Source organism: Hyperoodon ampullatus (genome assembly GCF_949752795.1).
Source record: "Hyperoodon ampullatus genome assembly, chromosome: 19".
Lineage (NCBI taxonomy): Eukaryota > Metazoa > Chordata > Mammalia > Artiodactyla > Ziphiidae > Hyperoodon > Hyperoodon ampullatus.
In genome coordinates, this window is record NC_136932.1 from 50089574 (window position 1) to 50115810 (window position 26237).

The 26237-nt window shown below is 56.6% G+C and overlaps 1 protein-coding gene across 1 annotated transcript in view; it reads left to right on the forward strand.

Annotated features, from left to right (window-relative positions):
* Positions 1-5932: 5932 nt before the first annotated feature.
* Positions 5933-26237, forward strand: part of TMEM132E (transmembrane protein 132E) — a gene marked incomplete at both ends in the record, with an annotated part of 48846 nt that continues 28541 nt past the window's right edge. Inside the window, one exon of the mRNA XM_079724988.1 lies at positions 5933-5999. Within this exon, the coding sequence (XP_079581114.1) occupies positions 5933-5999 (67 nt within the window). The remainder of the gene's footprint in view (positions 6000-26237) is intronic.

The window sequence follows — 26237 nt, forward strand, 5'->3', positions numbered from 1 at the left end:
AAGGCTCCAGAAGGAAGTGAGGAAGGAGGAACAGGTATTCCAAGCAGAGAAAACCACAGGCAAAAGGCACCAAGGCAGAAAAATGTACGGCCTGTTTGGGGGAGAGTGGCCAAGGGGAGAAAAGGTATGTATCAAGCAATCAATGCAAATCTGAAGAATTGGGAATTAATCCTAGAGGCAGTGGGTAGCCATAGATGGTTTTATAGCAAGAGTGAGACAGGAAGAAACTGAGAATCAGATTTGGGAGATGGGGCAGGAAATTAAAGCAAGGATTCCCATGTTAAGGGAGCAGGCGGGAGAACCTGGGTTTTGATCCCAGCTCTGAAATGAGTTCCCTCTGTGAAGTCAAGCAAATCACCCACTGCTCTGGTCTCGTTCCCACCTGTAACACTCATGGATTTCCTGGATGGCCTCTGAAGATCATACAAATCTGTGGTGTAAGGGCTTCCTCCCACTTCGTGGCTCCCCTCTCATCTTCTGCAGCAGCTTTGGGCAGTCTCTACCCAAAGCAAGAATCCCGGGCACTGCCAACCCCAGGAGCCAGGCGGAGCTGGCTCGAAGGCTCTGTGGGCTTGCAGGCGACAGTTGGGGAGGCTCTGGGGAGAAGTTGGGCCCCTGGTTCTTCCTCTTCCACCTGTACCTGGCAGCCAAGTTGGCTAATGAGAGGGGAGTTGAGTAAGTTGTAGGAACGTCATGAGTTGACTGCCATTTAGCTGCTGGGCTGTGGCAAAAAGCGCGTGCTTGCTCACTTTGTATTTTTCTCTCTCTCTGGCTCTGGTTCTCTACTTCTCTGCTTCACATTTGATCAGAGCTCTGCCCTGGAATTAAGTGAAGCTCTGTTGGGGGTGGGGAGGAAAGGATGGGAGAGCACAGCCCAGCCAGCATGGCCTGAGTCCAAATCCTCCCTTGGCTGCGTGCCCGGGGGTGGTCCTAGCTTACTGTCCCTGTGTGCCAGAGGGAGGAGGGATGGGGGACGCCTAGATCAGGGTTTGGCAGAGGGTGAGGGTTGGAGAGAGCGTGCTGCCTGCCGAGGAACTCAAGGTGGAGTGTTCTAGGGAAATGAGAGTAGAAAGACCCTAAACAGGGGCCAACTCATTTTGCTAAGGGTTTGTGTGTGTGTGTGTGTGTGTCTGTGCGCACGCATAAGCTGATAAGATGCTTGACAAGCATCTCCGAGTCTGTGACCATGTACATGTGAAGTTGTGTGTCACTGAACATAATAACCCTGGGAGTGCATGTCATCACAGGCATATACCTTTGTGGGCGGAGGCCGTGTGCCCGCTTGCCTCTCCAGCGTCCCTCCCCAGTGCCCCCCCTTCCCAGCCCTCCACGCTCCAGCCTGCCGTTTCCTGCTCACACTGTATCCCCCCCTGATGCCGCGCCCTTATAAAAGCTGCTCACTCTTTCTGTAACAGCCTCCTCCCCTCTCTCTTCTCCCCCTCCCCTGGCCCACACCAACTTGTCTTTCCTTCAGCGCAGCTCAAAGTTCACCTCCTCCAGGAAGGCCTCCCTTTTCCTCTGCCAGGAACCTTAGGAATCTCTGAACCCCTCCCCAGCTGAGCCAGACTAGGATTCCAGGAGGATCACAGGAGCACCCCCCACACACACACACAAACAATGAGCTCCCCTTAGTGAAGGCCCACATTGACTTGTCCTATCTTCTTCTGTGGGCAGGGGTCCTGAAAAACAGGGGCAGATGTCACCAGGTCCACCGTCGTGGCAGGTCAGGCAGTTTCTGTGTGGGTCCCTGATGGGCATCCATGCAGGGAACAGGGCCCAACTTCTGCCCGGCTGCCTGGCAGAAGGCTGGGGTTGTTCCAGGGCCCATGAAGGTGGATCCACATAGAAGGTACCGGAAGAATCCGAGGCTGAAATGACATATTCCCTAATGATAGCAGGCTGCCCCCGCCCCCCAACCCTTCCTGACTCTGGGTCTCAGTCTCCTCCATAAGATGAGCAAAAATAGGGGCTTCCCTGGTGGCGCAGTGGTTGAGAACCTGCCTGCTGATGCAGGGGACACGGGTTCGAGCCCTGGTCTGGGAGGATCCCACATGCCGCAGAGCGGCTGGGCCCGTGAGCCACAACTACTGAGCCTGCGCGTCTGGAGCCTGTGCTCTGCGACAAGAAAGGCCGCGACAGTGAGAGGCCCGCGCACCGCGATGAAGAGCGGCCCCCACTCGCTGCAACTAGAGAAAGCCCTCACACAGAAACGAAGACCCAACACAGCAAAAAAATAATTAATTAATTAATAAACTCCAACATCAAAAAAAATGTTAATATGTACAGCGTTCTGGAAATGACCTTCTAAAAAAAAAAGATGAGCAAAAATGCATGCATTTTTATGCCACATACTTATCACAACTTATCACAGCTTGTAATCATCACAAGCTTAGTGTCTGTCTTCCCCTCTAGAATGGAAGTTCCACAAGGACAGGCCACGTCGGTCTTGCTCACCGTCGTGAGCAGTGGCTGTGATATCAGAAATATTCACCATATTGTGAAAGGGAGGGAGAGGGAAGAGAGGGAGGGAGGAGAGGCAACTGAGTGGGCAAAGGGAGGCTGGATTCCTATTACCTAAGGGCTCTGGGTTACGGGGGCTGGGGTAGAGAGAAGAACCGGAACACTGTGCCCAGTCTCCAGAGGAAGCTGGGAGAGTGGACTGAAATCTCTGACCCACATCACCGGAGCAGTGGGTCCTCAGCTCCGAAAAGCAAACTTGTGTCTGTCCTCTGGACTTCCTCTTTACAAGCCCTGTGCCCCTTCCTTGTGGGGAGGTGGGCAGAGGTAGGAGACCTCCCTGCTTCCGTCCTCCTCCTCCTGGACGCCCCCCCTACCCCGGGCCAGTCTCAGGAGGTGGTTTCTTTCCTCCTTTCTCCCACACAGAGGCTGGCTCGCCTCTCAGTGGGAGGGTGAATAAGCCCTTGGGTGACACTAATTGCCATCAGGCATTAGGGGCCTAATGAGAATCATCTTCCTTGACGACTCCAGCACCTTCCATCCCCAGGGCCGCCAAGAGCCCGGCCAGCCCTCCCCACACTGCACCTCCGAGCTCCAGACAGACGTGGGGTATGGGGAGGGGCGAGAGCCGCTCTCCGCAGGCCCCCATGCCAAGCTGAGGCGGCAACAGCCAGCAGCTGGGGAGGAGGGAGGCTTCCGGGAAGGCTCCAAGCCCATTTTCCAAAAAGAAAATGTCACTTTTCTAGACGAAAAGGAAACTCACAGTGTCGAGAGTTCTAGGACCGAGACAGGCAGATGAGGGACAGAGACGAAGCGCCCCAGCTGGCCTTGCTCTGACCTACCTCTTCCCACACTCTGTCTGGTTGAGTGAAGAGACACGGGGGGCGGGGGGTGACCCTGAAGATCCACACACACCCCCGCCATACGAGCTATGTCCATAGGATTGAAGACCCTCTTCCTCCAGAGTAGAGTGGGATTGAGAGCCGTTCCTTGGGGGTTGGGGCGTGATACCCAACGATGCTATAAAATCATTTCTATTGATCCAATGCCTGGCTGACAGTTGACGGTTGACTCGTCTGGTCTGATCTGGGTTGCGCTCGAATGGAACGGGCCTGACGGTGGGAAGGAACGCCACCCCCCACCCCTCCCCCTCGGCAGCAGGTGCCTGGGTGAGTGTGCAAGAGGACACTTCCCCACCCCCACCCCCATGTCCCTTTAAAGGCTGGCAAAGCAACTTGTAGGAAGGCATGTCCCCTCCTCTCCGTGTCCCTCCACCCCCAGCAGCGGACAGGTTTTCCAGCAGCTGCGTCCCAGACCCATCTCCAAACGGAGCTGAGCCGGCGAGCTCCGGCGCGGCCCGAAAGGGGCTGGGCGCGACAGCTCGGCTGATTCCCACCCAGGGCTCCGAAGAGCCCCACGCAGACTCTGGGGGTGGGGATAGAGTACCCTCTATGCGCGCCTCTGTCCGAGAGACTGTAAAACACCTCTGGCGCCCGGCGAGGAGAGAGCATCCTTTGAAAAGGGACAACAGTGGCTGCGGTGGCGTCTTCCCGGGGGGAAATGCGGCCGCCGCAGCCGGCCGGCCCCACTGGGGCCCCAGCGCTAGCCTGCTCTGGGGAGGAAAAATAAAACATGAAACAGGGGTTAGCGGAATCGTGAGGTCGGCCCTTGCCCAAGTCTCATTAAGGAGACGCGCGCGCGCTCCCAGGCTGGGAATGCGGAATGGACGCGTGGACAGGGAAGGGGGAGCTGGGGCGCGAGGCAGGGGTGGGGGGGCGTCTCCGTGGCGCGCGAGTCGTGGGCCGCGCGCTCCGGGGCCACGTGACCACGGGGAATCGGGGAGGGGAGGGGAAGGGAGCGAGCGCGCCAGGCTCCGCGCCCGCTACTGCCGGAGTGGGCGCTGAATCCCGGACGAGGGAGGAGGGCGGGCGAGCGCGAGCGTGTGTGTTTCTCTCGAGTCATTTACGGCGGAGCAGCCGGCGCGATCGCCGAGGAGGCGGCGGCGGCGGCGGCGGCGGCGGCGGCTTCGTGCAACTGTGGCTCCCCCCACCTCCTCTTCCTTTTTGCTCCTTGATTCTTCTCCTCCCCTCACACTCGTCCATGGGGAGCCAGCCCCCCTGCTGGCACCTCCTCTCCACTCGGCCCCGTAGGCACCAGCTGCCGCCTCCCTGGCCGCGGGCTGCGCGGGCGCCCGGTGCCCCGGCCCCTGGCGTGGCGCCCGGGTCTCGCCGCCCGCAGCCCAGGCAGGCGCGGCGCTCCGCTCACCCAAACTGACTCCGAGAGAGAGAGAGAGAGAGAGCGAGCAGATGCCCGGTTGCACCGAGACATCGGGCATCCGGGGGCAGGGCGGGGGCGGCGGGGAGGAGGAGACATCGGAGACTCTGAACCCCGGAAAAGTTCAAGGTTTGTGCAGGTTCCCCCGGGAAAGGCGAGGAGCGAGGCGGAGCAGCGTGGCCCTCTGCTGAGACAGCGAGACCAGGGAGGAGAGGGGGGAGACCCGGGGCTGCCGCGGGCTGGCCGAGCCCCTCTCCATCCTACGACGCTCACGGCCAGGAGGCTGGAGTCGGCGCACGGGGCAGGAAGGGCTGGGGTCAGGCGCAATAGCCGGGTTTCCCGCTCACTCGCTTCTCTAAACCCCATCTCCATGGGGCAGCCCGTTCCGGCCGCGCCACCCTCGCGCCAGCCGCGGTGCCGCTGCCCAGGCAGGCGGCGCTGAGCCTGCCTCTGTGGAGCCCGGGCCCTGATCGAGACTGGAGATAGCGCGCTGGAGCCAAGCAGGGAGCTCGGCGAGGGGACAAGCCGCGGGCTGCCCATCTCGGGCATTCGGTCCGGGCGTTGCCTCGGGTCGTGGCGACCCGCGTCGCCGGTCTCATCACTGCACGGAAACTTTTCCTTCTCCAGATGGATTAAAGTTGCCTGGATTTTCTCTTTCTCTGCGAGAGAAATCATTCATTTGCACCTAACCTGGGATTTTTATGCTGGAGCTGCTGCTGCAGGGCGCTCAGAGGAAGGAAGCCGCGCTATCCATGTGGGGTTACTACCGAAACCGAAGAAACTGGGGTTTGCATCGGAAATCTGCACCCTCGAACGAGTTCGGATTCGAGCTGGGCCGCGGGGCTGTGGAAACCGACACTTGGCCCTAGGCAACCCGCGAGACGCCAGTGGCCACCCGGCCCCAGGAGCGCACGTGCGGCTCCCCCCTAGCCGCACAGATCCTGCAGGGGGCACCAGCCGGGAGGTGGAGGCTCCTCCCGCCTGGTGCTGCGACCCCACCAGTTCCGAGGGTGTAGCCGGCGGCGCCCGGGACGCCCCCTCCCCTCAAAGTGTCCCCGAATTGCACTCCCTGGCCCCCAGAGCCTCAGCAGAGACAGCCGGACGCCACGGCCACCCGAAGTTGGATGTGACCGAGCCCAGCCTGGGGCCAAGTCGTCGTCGACCGTTGCCCCCTCGGCCCCCTCCCGCTCCCTCCTCGGCCATGGCCCCAGGGATGCCGGGCCGCGGCGGCGCCGCCCTGCTCTGCCTCTCGGCGCTGCTCGCCCACGGTGAGTATCGCGGCGCGGACTCGGGAGTGAAGATGCGGCGGGAGCCGCTGGAGGGGGCAGAGAGGAGCCTGGAGAAGGAGAACCTCCACCCCAGGGCTCGCAGCCGCCGCTCCCAGCTTAGCATCTCGGGCGGCAGCTCGAGTTACCTCCAGTCCCCAAACCCTTTGGCGGGAGCGGAGGCTGCGAGGCCCGCCCTGGGGACCGAATCCGGCCCCGGAAAAGGACGAGAGGGGGTATCACTCCAACCTCCTCCTGGTTAGACAGCAGGGTCCAAACCCGGGAGTCTGGGGGCGTGTCCGCCCACGGAAATCTAAAGGGACCCGAGGGATCCGCTGGATCGCGTCCGGGCCGCCCCTCCTGCCACTCCCAGCCCGGCAGTCGGCGGGGCTGAGGGCGCTGGGGACCGCGGGGATCGTGTCTACGCCCGCCCCTGGCGCGCAGGCCGGTGCGGGGTCGCGCCGCCCGCTGCCTCGCTTCCTGCGGCGGTCCTGGAGAAGGGAAGTGGACAGGGGCCTGGGGATCGCCTGCCCGCCGTCCTGTGAGCTGCATCTAAATGGCCGGCTTAGCCGAGCCAGAGGGCGGGGGTCTGGGCGGCGGGCGGAGGGAGCGGGCTCCGCGCTCTCGCGTTCTGCAATCTGTTGCGTCTGCTCCCCGGGCTCCGCGGTAAAGGGGGTGGGAGCCGGGGTTGGCGCGCTTTGGCAGTGGGACAACAGGGATACGGGTGGGGGACCTAGGGTCGCGGAACAGCCCCCCAGAGTGGGAACTCCGATCCGACGGGACGAGGCTGCAGCGGGCCTTCCGCAAGCTGGAGGCGCTCCAGGAGGCGAGGGGCGCTGACCGAGAGGGGAGGGAGAGAGCTGGGGGCGGGGGAGGGGAGAATGGAGAAAGAGGGGCTCTCTGCCCCCTCCCAACGGGAAACGAGCGGAGCGGGCACATAGTTCCCCAGCCAGCAAGGGATGGGGGACTTGGCTGCCCCACGCCGAGGGGTGAGCCTGGACAGCCTGGGGAGGGGCTAGGATGGAGGGGGCAGTGGGCTCTCCGCGCTGGCGGAGGACCTTCCATGTACCCTGCTCAGCTTTTGCCCACGTCTGCTCGGTCCCTAGGAGCCTGCCCAGGCGGGCCGTGAGCGCGCCCAAGGTCTCTAACCAGCGGCCTCTCTCACCCAGACCAAGGCGCCTTCTCAAGGTTGAAAGAATAAGGAGAAGAATGGGCTCTGGGAAACTAGGGTCCTGAGGCTAGGATGGGGTGGGGAACAGGCTGACCTCCCTCTATGAGTAGATTGGTTCTCCCCGGCTTCAGCGAGGTGGTGGCTCGGGGTTGGGGGGCTGTTTTGCGTTCATTTCACCAGGCACAGCCAACCTCAGTTCTTTATCAGAAGAATGGACAGGGGGGATGCTGCTGGGACCCAGAAATCTCGGGCTCCGTGTGCAAGACTGAGGGTGGGGAGGGAGACGGGACTCTGGATGTCTGCGCACTGCAACTGCAGGGGCTAGGCTTGAGACCCGGACCCAGTGAGCAGGGAGTTTGGGGGCACAGCAGGAGGAAAGCCAGCTCAGGCCTGGGTCTAGGCGTGGTTCTGCCTCCATCCCCTGCGTCTTGCTCCCAGAGTTCCCTTCCAAAAGCCCAGCCATGGCCTCACCTCCAGGCAGCTCAGGCACTCTTATTGGGTTCCGACGGCCCACCTTTCTGACCCCTCAGCCTCCAATGAAGGATTCTTTCCCCTCCCTCACCTGCCAGAATCTTGTCGGCATCCTAAAACCCAGCCCCAGTAGGGCCTTGCTGTCCTGGCCTTGCTTCTCTTGGAATAAGTCTGCCTCCTCTCCTCCTCAGATATCGGTGTCTTCTCTGTACCCAGTTAGTCCTGGAGTGGTGGAGGCAGGTGGTGGGATTATTCTTCTCTGTCCCTCACACAGCCAGTGCTTAGCACAGTGCTCAGGACACCCAGGGCCCAGGAATGGCTGGTGATTAGAAGGAAACTATTTGAGGAGGTGGAGCATGGGTCCCCCACTGGGCAGACATTTCCCCCTCCTGATTATCTGTCTCCCTTTCTAAGTTTCTTCCCTGAATCCCCAGCCCATGCCTCAGACTCCCCTTCCTTAGGGAAGGGTACCAGCAGATGCTCAAAGCTTGGGGACCCCCCCCCAGATGGATAAGGCCAAAGAAGTTCCTCCCGCAAAAATACCATCTCGCCTGGGTTTCCCCTTCAGGAATACCTAACACACACACACACACCCAAACCATGCCTTTATCAGGAAAAGGGTACATGGATTTAGTCTCATTTCAAGCTAACTCTTGGTAGGGTTTTCTGGGCTCTTCAAAGATGCTGGAGCAGGGGTACAGTTGCACATTTTCGTGCCTGGCAGGCTACCGAGGCCACAGGGCTCTGACCACACAGCCAGACCGGGAGCCAAAGAGCCTGGGTTTCTGACTGGCGCCATCGGGCAGGCTGACCTCGGGCTGCCTCCCTCATGTTCCCCATCTTCCCCAACAATGTGGCCCCTGGCCCATCCCTCCCCTTCTCACTCTTTGCCAGGACAGCTGGGCAGATGCCATGTGTGAACGGAGCCCCACTACCTTTCAGGGCCCAGCTCAGCCTCTGGGGTGGCAGCCCCTACACTGCTGTCAGTCTCAAGGCTTCTGCCAGAAACCATCTGAGAAGGCCACTTTCCTGCATCTGGTCTCTGGAGAGCTGTTCTGCTTCATTTTTAGTTTGGATAGGAGTTTAGCAAGGCATGGTGGTTGCTTAACCTGTTAGAGGACTGATTCTGTCAGCTTCCTACTCAGTATCCTTCACTGGCTCCCCACTGCCTGTAGGATCAAGGATACACTCTTTGCCCCCTCAACATACAAGACCCTCTGGGATCTTGTCTCAATCTACATCTTCACTTCTGTGGTACTGCCCCCCTCCATCCTCCGTGCATCTTATGAGATATCGCTCTTTTCACCTTCCTGCCTTCCTGCTTTGGCACCCACCAGCCCCTTCATCTGGAATACCTTGCCTCCAGAAATCCTTACCTTGCCTTCAAAGCCCAACTGAAACATCACCTCCTCCAGGGAGTCTGCCTAGATTACCCCTTGGCTGCTCATCAGCAGCTCCTAAACCCCAACAGAAGTAATTGGTCTCTTTCCTGTGCTACCTTGGCCCTTCATGCTGCCTTCCCAGCGCTCCTCAGGGACGTCAGTGTGTGTGTGAAGGGTATGTGTGGGCATATTTATGGGCGTATCTATACATGTAAGCCTCCTGATTCCCACACACTTGCATTTAGGGCAAGAGCCATGTCTTCTTCGGTTTTGCCCCACTCTCCAGTGCTTGACACAAAGTAGGCACTCAAAAGAAATGAATGGGGTGTGAAGAAAGCTCTGTTGGGGGCCCTCGCGGTGTCAGCTGAAAAGGGAGCTCTGGGGCGTGAGGCAGAAGAGGGGAGGGGGAGGAGACAGACAGAGACACCAGGAAGAGAGCAAGTGGCCATACCCCTCGAGTGGCCCGTACAGGGTATACGTGTCTGGGGTGACGTGTTGTAACACGATGTGAATGTCGTGTCCCATGATGCTCCGAATGCGTGATCTCAAATGCTTGTGTCCTCACCGTCGTGGTCACCAGCCTGGCTTCTCTTCCGGGTTGTGTCCGTGCTCTCCCCACCCCACCGATTACCCAAGTTCTGGGCTCCTTTGGAGATGGAGGGAGGCCACAGCAGGAGGACAGGGTCAATGCTGGCCTTGGGAGGCTCCCTCACTACGGGGAGTGAGGAGTGATGCTTCCCCCTTCCCCCTCTACACACACCCATCTTCCTGGCCACCTGGAGCCCTATGCCACAACACAGCCTTGTTAATGTTTAAGACCAGTAGGTGGGGATGTGTTATAAACTTGGTGGCAGAAAATGAGCTGTATTGGAATCCATTCTGAGGATAGTGCTTGGCTGAAGGACGGAAGGCCACTTTGGGACACCAGGACGGGACCCGGGCACCTCCTGGCCCCCCCTCAGGACTTGTCTGAAAGTGATAGACCCCAGGCCTGAGATTGGTAGTGAGTGCTTGTGATGCTGCAGAATCTGAGAACCAGAGAGGCACCAACTCCAACCTGAGGCAGAGGGGATAGGGGGCGGGGTGGTCTCTCTTTGTTGCCCTACCCACAGTGATGGCGGTTCACAACACCGAAACTAAAAGAGATCACAGAACCTCCAAATCCAACCTTTGTGCGGATGTGGAAATGGACACTCGGAGAAGGAAAGGGACCGGCCAAGGTCATCCTGCCAGTTCATTCTGGAACCAGGACCAGCACCGGGGCCCAAAGGGGGTTCCTAGATTGGCAGTCTGCCCCAGGCCCCTCGGCAGAGATTCCACCACCTCTGTCATCCCCTCTGTCTGAGGCTTCCGCTTCATACAAAGATCTCTGGCCTCAAACTAGCCTCGGGTCCCAAGCAGTCAAGGTAATCAGTCACCAGTAGTGTTACTAAACCTTGCCAAGCACGACAGAGGGCACATGGAGGGGCTCAAAACCTGATCTTCGGCTCCTTGTCATGAGCTTGGAGTCCAGCTGGGGAGATGAGAAAAAGGCCCCCATTCTGAAACTCAAGGCGGTCTGGGTCCCTGGGATCCATCATACATAGAGGTTCAAATCCTGACTTTGTCATCAGCTTGCTGCATAGCCACAGGACAGTCACCTCCCTCTCCAAGTCTTGTTTTCCTCCTCTGCAGAGTGAGAGGAGGCGATGCCCGCCAAGCCCCCTTCCAGCTCACTTGTTCTGCCACAGAGAAGCCTCTTGTCGCCTCCCCTGTCTCTCCGCCCCACACCCATGCTCCTTCCGCAGAGGCCAGCCACAGACGCTAGCAAATGGATATGATTCTTCCTCCCCGTTCCCTCCCCAGGGTCTTCCTTACTGCTTCCTCGCCAGTGCTCAGCACAGAATTTTAATAAGAGATTAATGAACCAGTTGTGGGGTGGCTTTTTTTTTTTGAAAATAAATTAATGTTTCTATTTTCCTGCTCTGTCTTTTTAAATGAAAAGTGGGCCTCCTTATCATCAATTCAGCTGGCGGTGGCATACTCCAGCAGTCCCCAAGGATGGGGCAGTGTATCGGGGAGCACCGACTCTCTGCCAGCTACGGCATCAGTCTCTGGAGGACCAATGGGCTGCCGGGGAGGGGGCGGGGCACGCACTAAGACAGGTGAGGCCGGTGTGGTAACAGAGGGGACAAGCCACTCTTGGGAGATAGGCTGAGGGTCCAGAAGTCATTATCTCCTTTCCTCTGCCAAGTTTGCCCCTCTCCGCTCCTCCCCCACCGCCTCCCCCCCCCGCCAGGTCCCCCCCTCCACTCCACCACCCCAGGCCCTGCTGGCTGTCAGACAACCCAGCAGGATGAAGTGGAAAATGGAAGCAATTACCTGGATTATTCAATGCTTGTTGCACAAATGAATGAACGCAAGAATGAATAATTCAGTGCAGAAGAAAAAAAGGGTAGAAAAGATAATTGAAGAAAACCCTTTTGGGTCCAAATTATCTAGATAATTATCTGCCTTTGGAAAGTTCTGCTTTTTATCAGACTTGCATCCTTCCTGCTGCATTCTCACCCACACCTTTTTTGGCCCATGAGAATGGGCAACTGGTTACTCTCTCCTCTTGAGTGACTTCCTATTCAACTCAAACTGAAGGGCGGTGGGCAGGTCGTGTGCTGGGGGAATTTCTCAGCTTCTCTCTGTTTCCTGAGCCCATCTCTCAGGATCCTCAGAGCTGGGAGAGTGATGTGCCCAGGATCACCTGGATAAATGGATGACACTCAGAATGGTCCAGGTTCTCAGAGGCATCCCCATCCAAGGATCCAGGTCTGGACAGCATCAGACCTTACAGGGCGAGCCCTTAACCCTGGGAGAGAACAGGCAACCAGGACACCCTCAAGCCCAAACCCCTCCACAGGAACACAGCCCCACAGGTGGTCAGCCCTTAAACAGAATCAGCCAGAGTCACGCTGAGTGACAATCTCTCTGCTTTTCTGCAGGACAGAAGGGGTGGAGGGGAAATGGATCCTGCCCTTGGGGATCACTATGACAAGGGAGACATGCCCATCTTCAGAGAGGCCCTAATCTGATGAGGGAGGCGCAGCCCCAGCCCTCCGAGGTGGCCTTTGTCCTCTTGCACATTGAGGGGCCGATGGTGAGAGACAAGATGACCGCCTTTGCCCAGAGGTTGTAGGACCCCACCTTGCAGGCCTCCACCCACCCTCCCCCAGCCCCCAAGACTGGTGGGGAGCCTGGGTCAGGGCCAGGAGCAAGTGTATTTTTGGTGGCTTGGTACAGATGATGCAGCAGACTTGTCACGGCAGGAGAAAGGTGTCGGTGGGAGCTGGCAGTGCAGTGCACTCAAATGCACACCCGCATGGTCAGGGGCACTCACCCGTACACTTGAGGGTCCCAGCAGTTCTTTGGAGTTTAGATCCATGATCTCATTTGGTCACTGGGAGACCAGTGACCGCCAGGTAAAGGCAGCAACTAGCATCCCATTTTACAGAGGGTAAAGCTAAGGCTCAATGGAGACCTGGCCACACCAGCTCTTGAGGTCCGGTTTTCTGACCATGAATACGGAGGTCTTCTTGCCGTACCCCTCTGTCTCATGCACACAGGGAATAAGCACAGATGGGGACCGACAGCCACACGCCCCCATACCTGAGCGAGGCCCACCCATCTGGACGCACTCATCTCTCCAGTCCTTTGCCTGGGTCACGTGCTTTTCCATGTCAGAGCCTCTGTACATACGGTTCCCTCTGACCAGAACACGTTTCTGCCCCATCTCCTACTCAGCCTTAAGGCCCAAGTGGATCCACACTTCCTCCTGGAAGCCTGCCCTGATTCTGAGTTAAACAAAGACCCACCAACCCCTGCCACTCATTTCCGATTTGCCCTCTTTGTAAACTGCACTGCCTGGCCCCCTCACTGGCATTAAACTTGAATGGACCTGGAAGTTGTGTGCCCTCTTCCCGGTGCTGTATCCCCCAGTGTCTATTGGGATCTCTGGAATAAAGTAGGCATTTAACAATTTGTCAGACGAGTCACTGAACATACACTTGTGCACATACATGTACACATAGACCGCTTCCCTGTCTCTCAGCAAGTATTCAGTTATTGCCTACTGTGTGCCAGGCACTGTTCCAGGCACTTGGTCTTAATCCATGAATACAGCAAAAAGCCCTGCACTCATGGAGCCTTTATTCTTGTGGGGGGCAGAGAGGAGGTCACAGTAAATAATAAATACATACAATAAGTAAATTATATGTCAGAAGGCAACAAGAGCTGAGGAAAATAAAAGAAAGGTAGGGTATGGGAATTGGGAATTCCAGCGCACGTGTGTGTGTGTGTGTGTGTGTGTGTGTGTGTGTGTGTGTTGGGAGGGGTTGTGCAGTATTAAAATGAATGTTCACTTGATTAAATATCATGAAGCAGACTTGAAGGAGGCAAGGGAGCATACTAAGCAAATATCTGAATATCACATTGGGACCAGTCCTAGGGCAGGGGTGAGCTTGACCATTCAAGACAGCAAGGAGGCCAGAGGGGCTGGAGCACAGTGCAGGCTGGGAAGGGTGCACGGAGATTAAGTGGGGAAAGGAGGCCCTAGAAGATTAACTGGTAAACTGAGTGAAATGGCCATCGCAGGGTTTGGAGTGAGAGTGACCTGAGCTGCTGGCAGCTGCAGGCTTGCAGAGCTCCAGACCTGTGGGGATAGGGACCCCACCCCCCGTGCCACAGAGGAGACCTCTGTCTGCTCTCTTTAGCTCCTTGCCCCGCACAGTCTTGGCTGTGGCTGTCTTTCCTGCCACCGCGCGGCCATGCCACCGCGCGGCCACCCCATCGGAGGCAGGACCAGGGTGTGCAGGGGGCAGACTGCTGCAGAGACCACCCAAGGATTTGCAAGGCTGGCTTCCAGACCCGCCCAGCCAAATTAGCTATGTGGCCACCCAGGCCTCTTCCATGGACTCGAGCTTCCTGTACGTAAAATGGGGCTGCAGCAAAACCCAGTCTGCCTGGATCTCTGAGAAGTCCCACAGCGACTCCGGATTACCTGTTGCTTTGACCTCTCTGCCTGTCCCTGTTTTTTGTCTGCAAGTGCTCAGCTGGTGGCCCCTTCCTCCCACGACCGGCCCCCTGCCACCGCAAGACCACTGCAGCCCATGCCTCTTAGCCAACGAGGTGACCTGCCCCGCGCTGACCCACTGCCCTGTCCTGAGTCTCCCCGGGTCACCCCAGTCTCCCCTGCCCTGTCCCTTCTGGGGAGAGACAGGCATGTGGGGCCTTTGTCCAATAGGAGGGAACTCTTGGATTGGAAATACGAAAAATTGCCATTTTCTCAGCTGCCAACACAGCAGAGAAATGATCTCAGTTTTCTGTGGCTGTTCCCGACAGGAGAAAAACTGCCAACCGCCAGCCCCCGTTCATGAGAGGTCTGAGATGCTGAGGAAAGGGAGCTGCAGCTGGGGGAGGTGGCGGGGTGAGAAGCTGGGGTGGGAGTGGGGCTGGCTTGGTGCAGAGGGCTGAGCTCCCCACTTGGCTGCAGCGCTCCTGCCTGGGAAGCCCTTCCCCACCCAGCGCCTGCCGACCACCCACCTGGGTCTGAGCGGCTGTTGAACTATCTAGTTATCTTTTTTTTTTTAATATATTTATTTTATTTATTTTTGGCTGTGTTGGGTCTTCTTTGCTGTGCGCAGGCTTTCTCCAGTTGTGGCGAGCGGGGGCTACTCCTTGCTGCGGTGCGCGGGCCTCTCACTGCTGTGGCCTCTGCTGCTGCAGAGCACGGGCTCCAGGCACATGGGCTTCAGTAGTTGCAGCACGCAGGCTCAGTAGTTGTGGCTCACGGGCTCTAGAGCACAGGCTCAGTAGTTGTGGCACACGGGCTTAGTTGCTCCGTGGCATGTGGGATCCCCCCGGACCAGCACTTGAACCCGTGTCCCCTGCATTGGCAGGCGGACTCTTAACCACTGCGCCACCAGGGAAGCCCTCTAGTTATCTTAACAGTCACTTCTACTAACTGAGCACCTAATATGTGTCATGCCCTGTGCTGGGCACCTTTGGAGCCAGGAGACTGTTCGGTCTCTCCTGACGTTCATAGTTCTCCTCCACCTTCACCTTTTCCCTGCACTCGGCTCTAACACCAACCTGCCTGGCTTTGTCCATCCCCTTGTGATTTCTGGGCAAGTTACTTAACCACTGTGCATGTTTCCTCATCTGCAAATGATTATAAAAATACCCAACTTAGGGCTTCCCTGGTGGTGCAGTGGTTGAGAGTCCGCCTGCCGATGCAGGGGACACGGGTTCGTGCCCCGGTCTGGGAAGATCCCACATGCCACGGAGCGGCTGGGCCCATGAGCCATGGCCGCTGAGCCTGCGCGTCTGGAGCCTGTGCTCCGCAACGGGAGAGGCCACAACAGTGAGAGGCCCACGTACCGCAAAAAAAAAAAAAAAACAACTTAGAGGGTTGTTGAGATGAGTTGAGTCATTATTCCAAGTCAGATATTGAGAACAGTGCCTGGCACAGAGTGTCTGAAAATGATAGTTCTCAGTATTATTGTTATTAATATTATCAGCACATGCCAGGCACTGTGTTAAGTGTGAAAATGAAGAAGATACAGGGCCTGTCCCACGAGGAGCTTCTAAGGCGTTGCCCTGGGGAGATGAGCTGTTTCTCCACAGATTGTGATAAAATTATGCCACAGACATGTTGGAAGGGATACAGAGTTGTGAAGGGAGAAATCTCATATCTGCTAGAGAAATCAGGGGAGACTTCATGGAAGAGGTGCCACTGCAGAAAGCCTTAACCCAGGTTCAAGAATTCTGCCTCTTAAGACTAATCAGTCAGCATCCACTCTGTGTCTGAGACCCTGAGGAAGACAGAAACATAGGGCAAAAGTTGTCCCTGGCCTACCAGCTCTGAGTCCAGCATGGGAAGAGCCACAGCTGCCTGTGAGGGAAGAGCAGGCAAGCGGGCTAAATGCAGGGTTACCTGGATGATCTCTTAAGACCTCTCAGAACCTTGACCCTGTGCTCCCTGGAGCACTGGGGAGCTGTGGAGTATTGTGGAGTGGGGGAGTGGCTTGATCAAAGCAGGGATCTAGCAACACTGACTTGGCTGGGGGCAATTTGCAGATTGGAGCCGTATTGAAGGAAGCTGTTCCAGCAGCTGATCTGGGAGTGAGGGCTCTTGGGATGGGGAATGACCATTAGAAGTCATCAGAGGTACCACCACATGGCAGACAACCGGGGAGACGAATCTGAGCGCCAGCCCTGCCACGTAGCAGCAGCCTGACCTCTCATTTCTACTCCTTGGTTTCTGCCGCTGTAAGACAGGATGGCAAATGGGGAGCCTGTAGCATATGGCTCAGTATTTGGAGCTTCTTTATTATTTTAGCAGCTAAAGCCCAGAGAGCAGAAGGGACTTGCCTGTGGCTCACAGCCAGTTCTGACCCCCTTGGGTGGGGACAGGAATGTCTTTATTGTCTGGTCAGGAGTACTGGAGAAGGTGGCCCAGTGAGAGCACTGAGACAGACAGGATCTCTCTCGCAATTTTTAATAGAGGCCCAGCCTCCCTCCTCTTCCCTCACCCTAGCCCTCCATCAGCACCTGTTGGTTTGCACTCTGAAATTCTCCCTGGACTGTGGCGTAGAGGGGCCGCTCAGTGGGGGGAGATACTTAAAGTTAGGGGAGGTAGATGGGAGCTTCAGGCCCCTCTCATCCTGGAACGATCCTTATCTGAAAGATGGGGAGATTAAAGTCCAGAGAGAGGAACGATCTTAGCCCAGCACACAGCAGTCAGGCGTGGCAGAGCCGGACCTGAGACTCAGGTCCCTGCTTCCAGGCCAGTGGGCTTGCTGTTGTGTCTTCCGAGGTTTTGCATGAGGGTGTTGGAGGTTGGGGGCAGCGTGGCCAACTATTGCTGGAGGAAGCAGGTTGGTCACAGATTGGGGCTCCCCCCAACACCTAGTTAGCTTCCCCAGGGGCATATCCAGGGGAAGAGCCCAGCAGGCATGATGTGTACATGGAGTAACCAGATGCCATCTCCAATAATCACATCCCAAACAGCATGAAATGTGAACTGTGGGGAAGACTTTGCTAAATGTATGACTTCTCTGTCTGGGTGGTAGGCAGGAGATGTGAGTATTTGAAGGTCAGGTTCTCAACCTCGAAGTGTCCTAGTGTTCCCCACCATGACCGAGGCAGCTAGAGCCATTGGCAGTTGAAAAATGGCTGCACTTTATGACTTTATTACAGGTAATCCTCACGGCGAAGTTGATAATCATGATGCCCATTATGTGGATGAGGAAACTGAGGCTTAGAGAGGAGAAGTGATTGGCTCAGGTCACAGAAGAAGAAGAGGCAGAGAGACTGTGTCTTCCACTCCCCCGGGGGCCCTAATCTCCTGACTGTGGAGCTCTGGGTCCCAAAGCCCCTCCTCCAGGCCCCAATATCAGAAGAAGTGACACACTCAATCAGCTTGATCCCAGTATGGTCAACTCACCCATGCAGGTGCCCCGATCACAGAAGGGGAAACCAAGGCAGGGCGGCTGGCTCACCCACCCATGCCCCCTTCCCTCTTCCTCATGTGTCTCAGCCGTCTCTGCCCAAGATACACCGCCCCCCCTCCAGCCATCCCTTTTCCTCAGTCCCTGGCTGCTGCCTGGGGGGCTCCCAGGCAGATATGTCAGACCAGAACCCTCCCCCAACCCACAACCTTCAGAATCCAGAGTCTCCTTCCTTCTCCATATCCCTGCAAAGCCGATCTGCATAAAACCATCCCTGGGCCCTGCCTTTAAAACTCTTCATCTTTTCTCTTCTCCCTAAACGGCCCCTAAATGATTTCTGTAAATTGCTCTAAGTAGCTCAAAAAAAAAAGAAATAATAATAACTCAGCGACTGGCTGCCTGACCGGAATGTCGATGGCTCTCCTGCCTGGCCGCAGCTCCCAGGTCCTTGCTGCTGGGCACCCAGACGCGTGCCCCTCTCCACACCCAGGAAGGGGTGCATTGCCTCTGAGACCCAGCCTTGCCTCCTCTCTCAAGCAAGAGGCTGCGCAAGTCAAGCACATCCCCCATGAGACAGGGAGCTCCCCCGGGTAGCAACATCCTTCCCTTCCTTTGCCTAGCCCCAAGACTGCAGACTGTCCCAGGAGAAGCGGGGCCTCCCTCGTCACTCTGGGGCTCCTGCAGAGAAGACTGGGCCTCTCTCATCAGACTACGGGCTTCCCCAGGAGAGACTGTGCCCGCCCCATCAGTCAGGGGATTCTCTCTGGGCAGGGCTGCGGGGGGCACTCAGCAGCCCCCTCTGATTCTAACTTTCCTTGTTCTGCAACCAGTTCCCTGACAGGGCCTCACCTCCTTTACCCCGGATTAGAAATCTTGGTCCTGATTCCTAAACTGAGATTGTTTTATTGATTCATTCATTCATTCATTCATTCATTCATTCATTCTACACAGCTTTCCTCAATACCTACTGTGTTCCAGATGCTGACCAGACATGTGTGTCCTTCTATAGATTTGGCCCCTTTGAGGCACTCACCCCTGTGACCAGAGCCCCCAGACATGGCCTGGTTCTCCATGGGATAGGGCATCCAGCCAAAGGGCCCTGTGGACATGAACCCAGCCTCAGCCCCTGGTCACCATCATGATCTCCTGGCCTCTTTTCAGTGTGGACCAGAGAGGGGTCCCTCTTGGAGAGCAGAGGCCAGAGGTGGGAGGGAGGTGCTTCCTACGAGACCCCAGCCTGGCTCACCCTTCCGTCCAGCCCCCTCCTCACTTCCTGCCCATGGAGCTCCACCATCTCCTGGCCACTGGGGGCTGAGATCAGGGCCAGGAGACCTTGATCCAAGCAACCTAGTCCCCAAAATGGTGGTGTGGCCTTGAGCAAGTCCCTTCCCCTTTCTGGGTCTCAGTTTCCCTTTCTGAGATGTGATAAGATTGGACTCAATCACTGATTTTCTGTTATTTTTTCTTTTTTGGCCAGAGAAATACATAATATATATGTAATATATAATATATTATAGCATACAAAATATGTTATATAGAGTCCAGATGATATATAATGCAGATCAAAGCAGAGCCGCTGCTGGTTGAATGGAGAGCAGCGGTGTCTCACTGACTTATCTGTCCCACCCTCTCACCCCGTGGCAGCCCTGGAGACCCCCAGTGCGCCTAGCTGGCAAGCTCTGGGTTCACTTAGCCCACCCCTGAGGCCCTGCCACTCTGCCATTGGGGGAATCTGGGTGGTGCTGTTGATGGGGGGTGGTCCCTTCACTTCTGCCACCGATTCCCTGAGACCCCGCTCTGTTTCCCAGTTGCGGGGGAAGCCCGTGAAAAGAACTGGCTCTTGCCCGCACCCCCTAGGACCTTTGAATGAGTCCAGCCCCCAAGTAGAAAGGCAGGCATGAGAGCCGCTCAGCAGCAGGTGAGGCCCAGCCCAGTACAGAAGGCGGGATTGTTCCAGATCCACAAAGCCCTTTGTCATCCTCCCTGCACTTTGATGTGCAGAAGAAGGAAGGAGGGGAACAAACACAGACACCGCCCTCCACTTCCTCTCCGATTTCATTGGAACCCAGTTAAGTGAATAATTGTTACAAATGTGAAATCACCTTCCACCAACTTGGGGATGGGAGACTGTGCTCAGCGTGAGCCTGTGAGACACCTGGCCCTGGCCCAGCAGTTTAGGGTTTCCATGGGGTGGGGAAGTGGTGACCTGCAGAGCTCCTAACCCCACAGTGGGAAGAGCTGCAGGGCGGTCCGGTCCAGCCCCTTTTGCAGGAGCACAGCCTCGGGCCCCCAGCCTCTGATATTCACGTTCAGCCAAACTGTATTGACCCAAGATGTGGACTCGCCATCCCAGGTCCCACAGACCCTTGCCTGGTCCGAGTCCAGGCAGATGGAAATGAGTGTCACCGTGGAGGCACGAGCGTGGGTCCCAAGGAGAAACAGAGAGGGGGAGGGGAGTGGGGAGAGAGGGCAGGAATGAGTTTGGTCATCTGTGGGTGCAGCGGCAGGGAAGGAAAAGCTTTGTGAGAAATAGAACAACCCAGGCAGTGGTTCTCAATCTTGGCTACACGTTCAGGGTCTTTTTTTGAATAAATGCGGATGCCTTGGGTCCCAGCCTCAGAGATTCTGGATTCCCTAGCCTGGGGTGTGGTCTGGGCTCCCAGGTGATTCGAAAGGGAAACCATGATTGAGGCTCACTGCTAGAGCAAGACTCCCCCAAAATGGTAGAGGGTGTGGGAATAGAGTAAGATTCACCTCTCAGGACACATCCAGAACTTCTGGATTCGTTTGGCTGGGGAGGGGCCTGGGAACCTGCATTCTATAAAGCTTCCTGGAATTAGGATGATCCTAGAGGGGTCGCCCCAACGCTGGGAGTCCCGGTGGGGAGGGGAGACTTGGAAGCCCCGGAGGAGAGGGGCCCTGGGAAGGAGGAGGGGTGTGGAAAAGGTTTCGATGATTGGACTTGGCCTATTTTTAACTGATTTGCACGGAGACTTCTTTCCACTTTCTCTCTCGTTCCCTTTCTCTCCCTCACTTAGTTCTCTGTCCCAGGACCCAGAACACAAGGTAACACACTTAGAACCACTATTCAGTCTCATTATACACATAGTAGGTGCTCCATAAATATTTGTGGAATTAATTATGGGTAATGTCTCTTTGGTGGGCTGGCCTGGAATGTAACTGCTATTGATATCATAGTCTCTATAGAGAAAGGTGTGGAAATGTATTTCCCAGTTCTAACAGCCAATCTTCAATGAACTTTTGATAAGTGGCCCATTTATAAGTTGGAGCGAGAGAGGATGTTCTGCTTTCAATGAACCTAGCACGGACTCCACCCTTGGGGGTCTGTACTGTGTAATATCAGCACCCAGATGGAAGCCAGTGGAGCATTTATGGAGACAAAGAGAGGAACGTGGTCAGAGGGAGGAGGGCCTGAGTGGTGGATGAGGAGAGAAGCAGGAGGGAAGAGCCCAGAGAAGGGCTGATGCATCAGGGCAGGCAGAGCCATGGGTGTGGCCAGGGCCAGGACGGGTCAGTGAAGCACACAGAGCGCGAGGGTACTTTTCGAATGGCCTCAGGTCCTGGTCGGGGATGCAAAGACAGGTCTGGCTGATCAAAGATTCCAAGCAGGAAAAATAGAGATGCAGCTGGAGAGGGGGTGAGGTCACAGGAGGCCCTGAGGTCACAGGACCGCTGACCTGGAGCTCCTGGGCCCAGGCCCAGCTGCCATTGGGTATTGTGGGAAGGGGAGAGGGATGGTCCCCACCAAGGAGCAGGCAGACACCAGGAGGGGATTCGTGGGGTGGGGGGAGAGTGTCCTTCCTGCCTTCTCACGGCACAGGACTTTTTGGCAGAAACAGCCAACAGTAATCTTGCTAACGGTGTCACCAGAGACCAAGGAGGGCTCTGGCTCTAAACCTTCTAAGGGTTTGCAGGAGATGCCGATTTGATCACCACCCTAGCATCATCCCAGCCATCAGGGTGGAAAGCAGAAAGAGAGGAGAGAAGCCGGTCCAGAGCCCGGGGGCACCTTCCCTTCTGTGAGCCTCTGTAAAGCACAGGAATTGGGCAGCATTTCCGAGAAGCCTTGCTGGTCATTTGGCCCCAGTGGATCCCTCCCTCTCCAAGGGGTGGCCATTGAGCTCAGAAAGAGGGGCTTGGGAAGAGCCCCCAGCTCCCGGGGCTGCCCCCCTCCCAGATCAGGCTGTCTCTCCTGAAGCCAGGCTCAGCTCTGCAGGGTGCTCTGACCTCTGGCCTAAGGCTGTCTTTGTCCCCGAAGTCCCAGCCTTACTTCCTGCTGATGGAGGACTCCAGAGAGGCAGCATTCACAGGGGAGATGACCCTAACGGCCTTGGGGGAGGGGCGCTGTCCCTGCTCACACAGGGGTGACAGTGATTAAATGTACCAGCAGCTGGGCCATTGGGGCCCTCCCTGCTGCTAATTTGGGTCAATTAAGCCAATTTGTCTTTGTTGACTTGAAGTCCCTTCTCTGTCATGGCTCTGGCCCCTCTGGGGCCTCCGAGGAAGGAAGGAAGGAGGGGGCAGTGCCCTGGCGACACGGCTGCCTCTCTCCCACCCTGTCCCCAAGCCCCGGGTTCAGGGACATTCCTGAACCTGTGGTGCCGGCCGTGGCACTGCCCGAGGGCCTGCACAGCTGTCCTCCCTGCAGCTGCCCCGTAAGGCAGGTCGGCAGGGTTAAACCTTCCGCAGATGAGCAATTGAGGGTCCTCCAGGGAGGAGGAAGCACCAGGTTAGCGGAAGAGAAGTGACCTGAGCCCAGCACTGAGTGCCCTGGGCCAGTGCCCCTCTTGCTGCATCCTTTGGACTCTACAATCTCCTCCAGGCACTCAGTCTGTGCTCTGGCCCCAGGGGAGCCCTGCTGCCACGCCCCCAAGGGGTTCCAAGGAACACAGTTTGGAAGGCACTCCCTTACCCCATCAGGCTCCACTTTCCACAAGAAAAGGGAGGCAGGACCAAATTGGTGTCTCCAGAAAAAAGCCAACTGCCTCTGCTGGGCCTCCCATCCAAGGAGAGGTCAGTCTTCTGGCAGGGGTAGGAGTGCTGCCTGGAAGCTGGGCCCTGTGAGTCAAGGGCCTGTCTGTCTCTGGAGCAGAGGTAGTGAGGCTGTGCCCCGGCCTGGCCTCACCCATAAAAGGGACGGCGGCAGCAGCAGCGTTTTAGGTGAGAACTGAATCAGAGGCCCGATCCCCAGACTGACACGCAGCTCTGTTCACCCTGAGCTGTGTGAGCTGGGACAGGCCCCTTCTCTCCTGTGGGCCTCAATTTCCCATCTCTAGTATTGCAGGGCCTGAAGAAGTGAGGCTAGGACCCTACATCTGGCCTCTGACGAGTCCTCCTGGAGGTGATGGGGGAGGAGGCGGAAGGGGCTGGGAAACGGAGTGCTCCCTCTCTATCTCCGTTCCCAACAGGTGACACTTGTCACATTGGGAGACCGGCAGGGAAGAGGAAGACCCAGAGTTCCCTAGTGTCCCCTGCAGCTCAGGCTTCATCCTCATGGAGCCAATCTGGGCCTAACACTCAGGACAGAGGGAGGGCACGGCCCGGGCAGTCATTTCTGGAGAGGTCCGTGGGGGAAGAGAGTCTGGGAGCCGTGCACGAGCAGGGCCAGCACCCACCATGCAATTAGCTGAGCTTCCCTTTCAGACCCTACCAGTTGGCTGCCTTAACCTGTCTCGTGACTGGAATCATGTACGCCAAGGGCAGAAGACGGAAAAGCAGGTCCAAGTGGGAGGGAAGTAAGTGAACTATCTGTAGAGAAATGAGAGCCACCTCTCAGGAGATCTTTCTGGAAGTGCTGGTGCAAAACAGCGGAAGCAGCTGCAGGGGGCTGGATGGTGGTGCTGGCTCTGCACGCCCTCAGCATCTGAGTCAGCTGCCTGTGGATCCGTCCCCCTCAGACACGACCTGTGACCTCTCTGTGCCCCACCTGGCACATGGAAAGCCTTTGAAGGACCGAGTAAAGGAATGAATGCATCTTGAGGAAGATAAAGTCCTGAGTCTAATGAGAATGAGTTATTATTAATAGCCCTGCTCACTTGTATCACCAATCACTTCTGTGCCAGGCACCACACACAGAACTTGCATTCATCCTCATGGCAACCCCGTGGAATGTCTACTACTGTTGTGGGCCCTTTAGAGGAGAGGTGGCAGAGGTGCAGTGAGGGTGAGCGACTTGCCCAAGGTCACACAGCTGGAAAGAAACAGGCCTGGGATTCAAAGCCAGGTTTATCTGAGTCTGGAAGCTAAGCCGCAGACTTCTAATGCCCACAGCCCAGATACCCAGAATCCCAGGGCAAGCTTGGAGGGCCAGCAGATGCCGAGGCAGCACTCAGAGGGACGTGCTTATCCCCCACTGCCTGAAGAGCTGCTTGTATTTCCTTATGTAATCAGCCGTGAAGTCTTAAGTGAGCAGACTCTGGTCCCTCGTCCCTGACTCTCACACAGGCAATTGCGGCCCTCAGAACATGAACCGTATGATGAGTGAGGCTCAGCACAGCTCCAGAAGCACGTGGCTCTTCAAAGCTCAGCCCAGCAAAGGTGTCTCCTTTTGGAATAAGAAGACCAGGTGTACTCAGCACCCTGACCTCGGTGGTGGGGTCAGCGGTGCCGATGGAAGCCCTTCCCTCATTATCCAGAGCAGGCCCCATTGAGCCAGCCTCCCCAAAAGACACCCCCAACCTCAAAGCAGCCAGACTCCATCCTGCTGTCCCCCTTGGGCTGCGGGGAACTGCCCTGTGCCTCCAATAAGCTATGGCCTTATCTCCAAGCAGAAGAAGGGCTGAGACAACCCCTCAAAGCACAGGATTCCATGCATCCAGGAAAGATTTATTAGTCAGCTACGACCATGATAATGCCGCATAACATACTGCCCCAAAATTCAGTGGCGTAAAACATGGCGCATTTATTTCTTGCAAGTCTGCAGGTGTCTGGGGTTTGGCTGTTCAGGACTGGGCTTGGCTGGCAAGACTCCAAGCTGCTGGTTGATTCCTTCTGTCCATGTTTCTTGCATCTTCTTTGGACTGGGCACTACTTGAGGCTTATTCTTCTCCTGGCAAAAAGGCCCAATTCTGCAAGTACGTTTCAAGCATCTATGTGTGTTTCATTGGCTCAAGAAAGTCCCCATGACCAAGCCCCGAATCAGGAAGTGGGGAAGTAGACCCCACCCACCACAGGCCCGGGCAGGGGTGTGGCTGCATCATACTACAGGCAGGGCCCAGAAGAATGGAGATGCTAATTCTGTCTACCATGCAGGAAGAGAGTGGTCCACAGTAAGAAGTGGAAAGGGCCAGAGCAGTCACAGGCATAGAAGCTGAGGCCCAGGGAGGAGACAGGACATGTCCAAGTCACACAGCAGAGGCCGGGCAGAGCCGGATACTCAGGGTTCTAGATTGGTTCTGCCTCTCGGCCCTGCTTCTCCATCCTCAGGAACTTCTATGAGGCCCGGTCCCTGGGAGGGGGTGCCCGGGGAGCCATGGGACCCAGCCTCATACCCTAAGTTTGTGCTTGTGTCCCCTGGCAAGAGGGGGGGACTGGGCCACCCCAATCCCATGACCTCTCCAAATAAGCAGAGATGTGGCTATTTTTCTCTAGCCGTAGTCCCATCTGCCATCCCTGGCTACACCTGCCCTGCCCGAAGGAGAGCACAGGGGCCCTCTTCTCCCCAGCTCGGCATCTCCCACCCACCCCTCCTTCTCTCCTCCTTTTCTTGCCTCCTTCTTTCTTCCCGTGCCTTCAACACAGCAGACGGCAATTCCTAAGGACGGCAGCCTCACAGAATCTCACGGTTGAAAGGTCATCCAGGCCAACCCTCTGCTTGTACAGAAGCCCCTGCGCAGCATCCTCGATGGAGATCGTCAGTCTCAGGTGGCTGGGATCCTCTCGGGGACGGGGATACCTCACAAGGCAGCCCCTTCTATTGCTGGGCAGCTCTGATCCCAAGAAATTACCAACGCATTCTTAGTTCCAAGTCTACCTCCACCGTAACTCTGTTCACTGATCTTGATTCAATCAATATTTAGGGAAACCTTACTGTGTGTCAGCTGGGGACTAGAGATACAGAGATGAGAGTCACTGACCACATGCTTAAGGGGCCGCAGACCACAAGGGGAGGCAGGCAAGGGTGCAAGGTGACAGGTAGGGGATCCATGGTTGTCCTGGGAAGAACACCTAACCTTTCAGGGGCAACAGACAGCTCTTCCCCAGGAAGCCAAGGTGGGTTTGAATTCCAGATTTGTCATCTGTTATCTGTGGCCTTGGACATGGCTAGGCGGTAGCATCCTTCTGCATAAAATTGGGATAATGGATACATGCTCTCATGGAAGAATGGAAGGTAGAGGACAGAAAGCACTTGTCACATGGAAGAGCTCCATGAATGGTACTGTCGCTGTTATTGTTGTTAATTGCACACCCCAAGACGGAATGAGCATTTGGCATGTCTGCACTCCTGCAGTTAAAACTTTGACCTTCAAAGTGGGACTTTACCCCCAAGTTGGAGTGAGCAAAGAACTGCTGGGAAGGCGACTCTTGTTATCTGTCTTCTCGTTGCCTCCTCCCAGAAATGAGGACCAGCAGTGAGACCCCAGCTATGGGTGATCAGACCACAGAAGAGTTAATGCAGATCTTTTTAGCAGAGATGGGGGAAGAGGTGGCCTCAGCATTGAAGAGGATATCCTCTGTTTTTGTGCAGCCTCTTCCAGAATCTGAGGGCGGTAGCGACCTC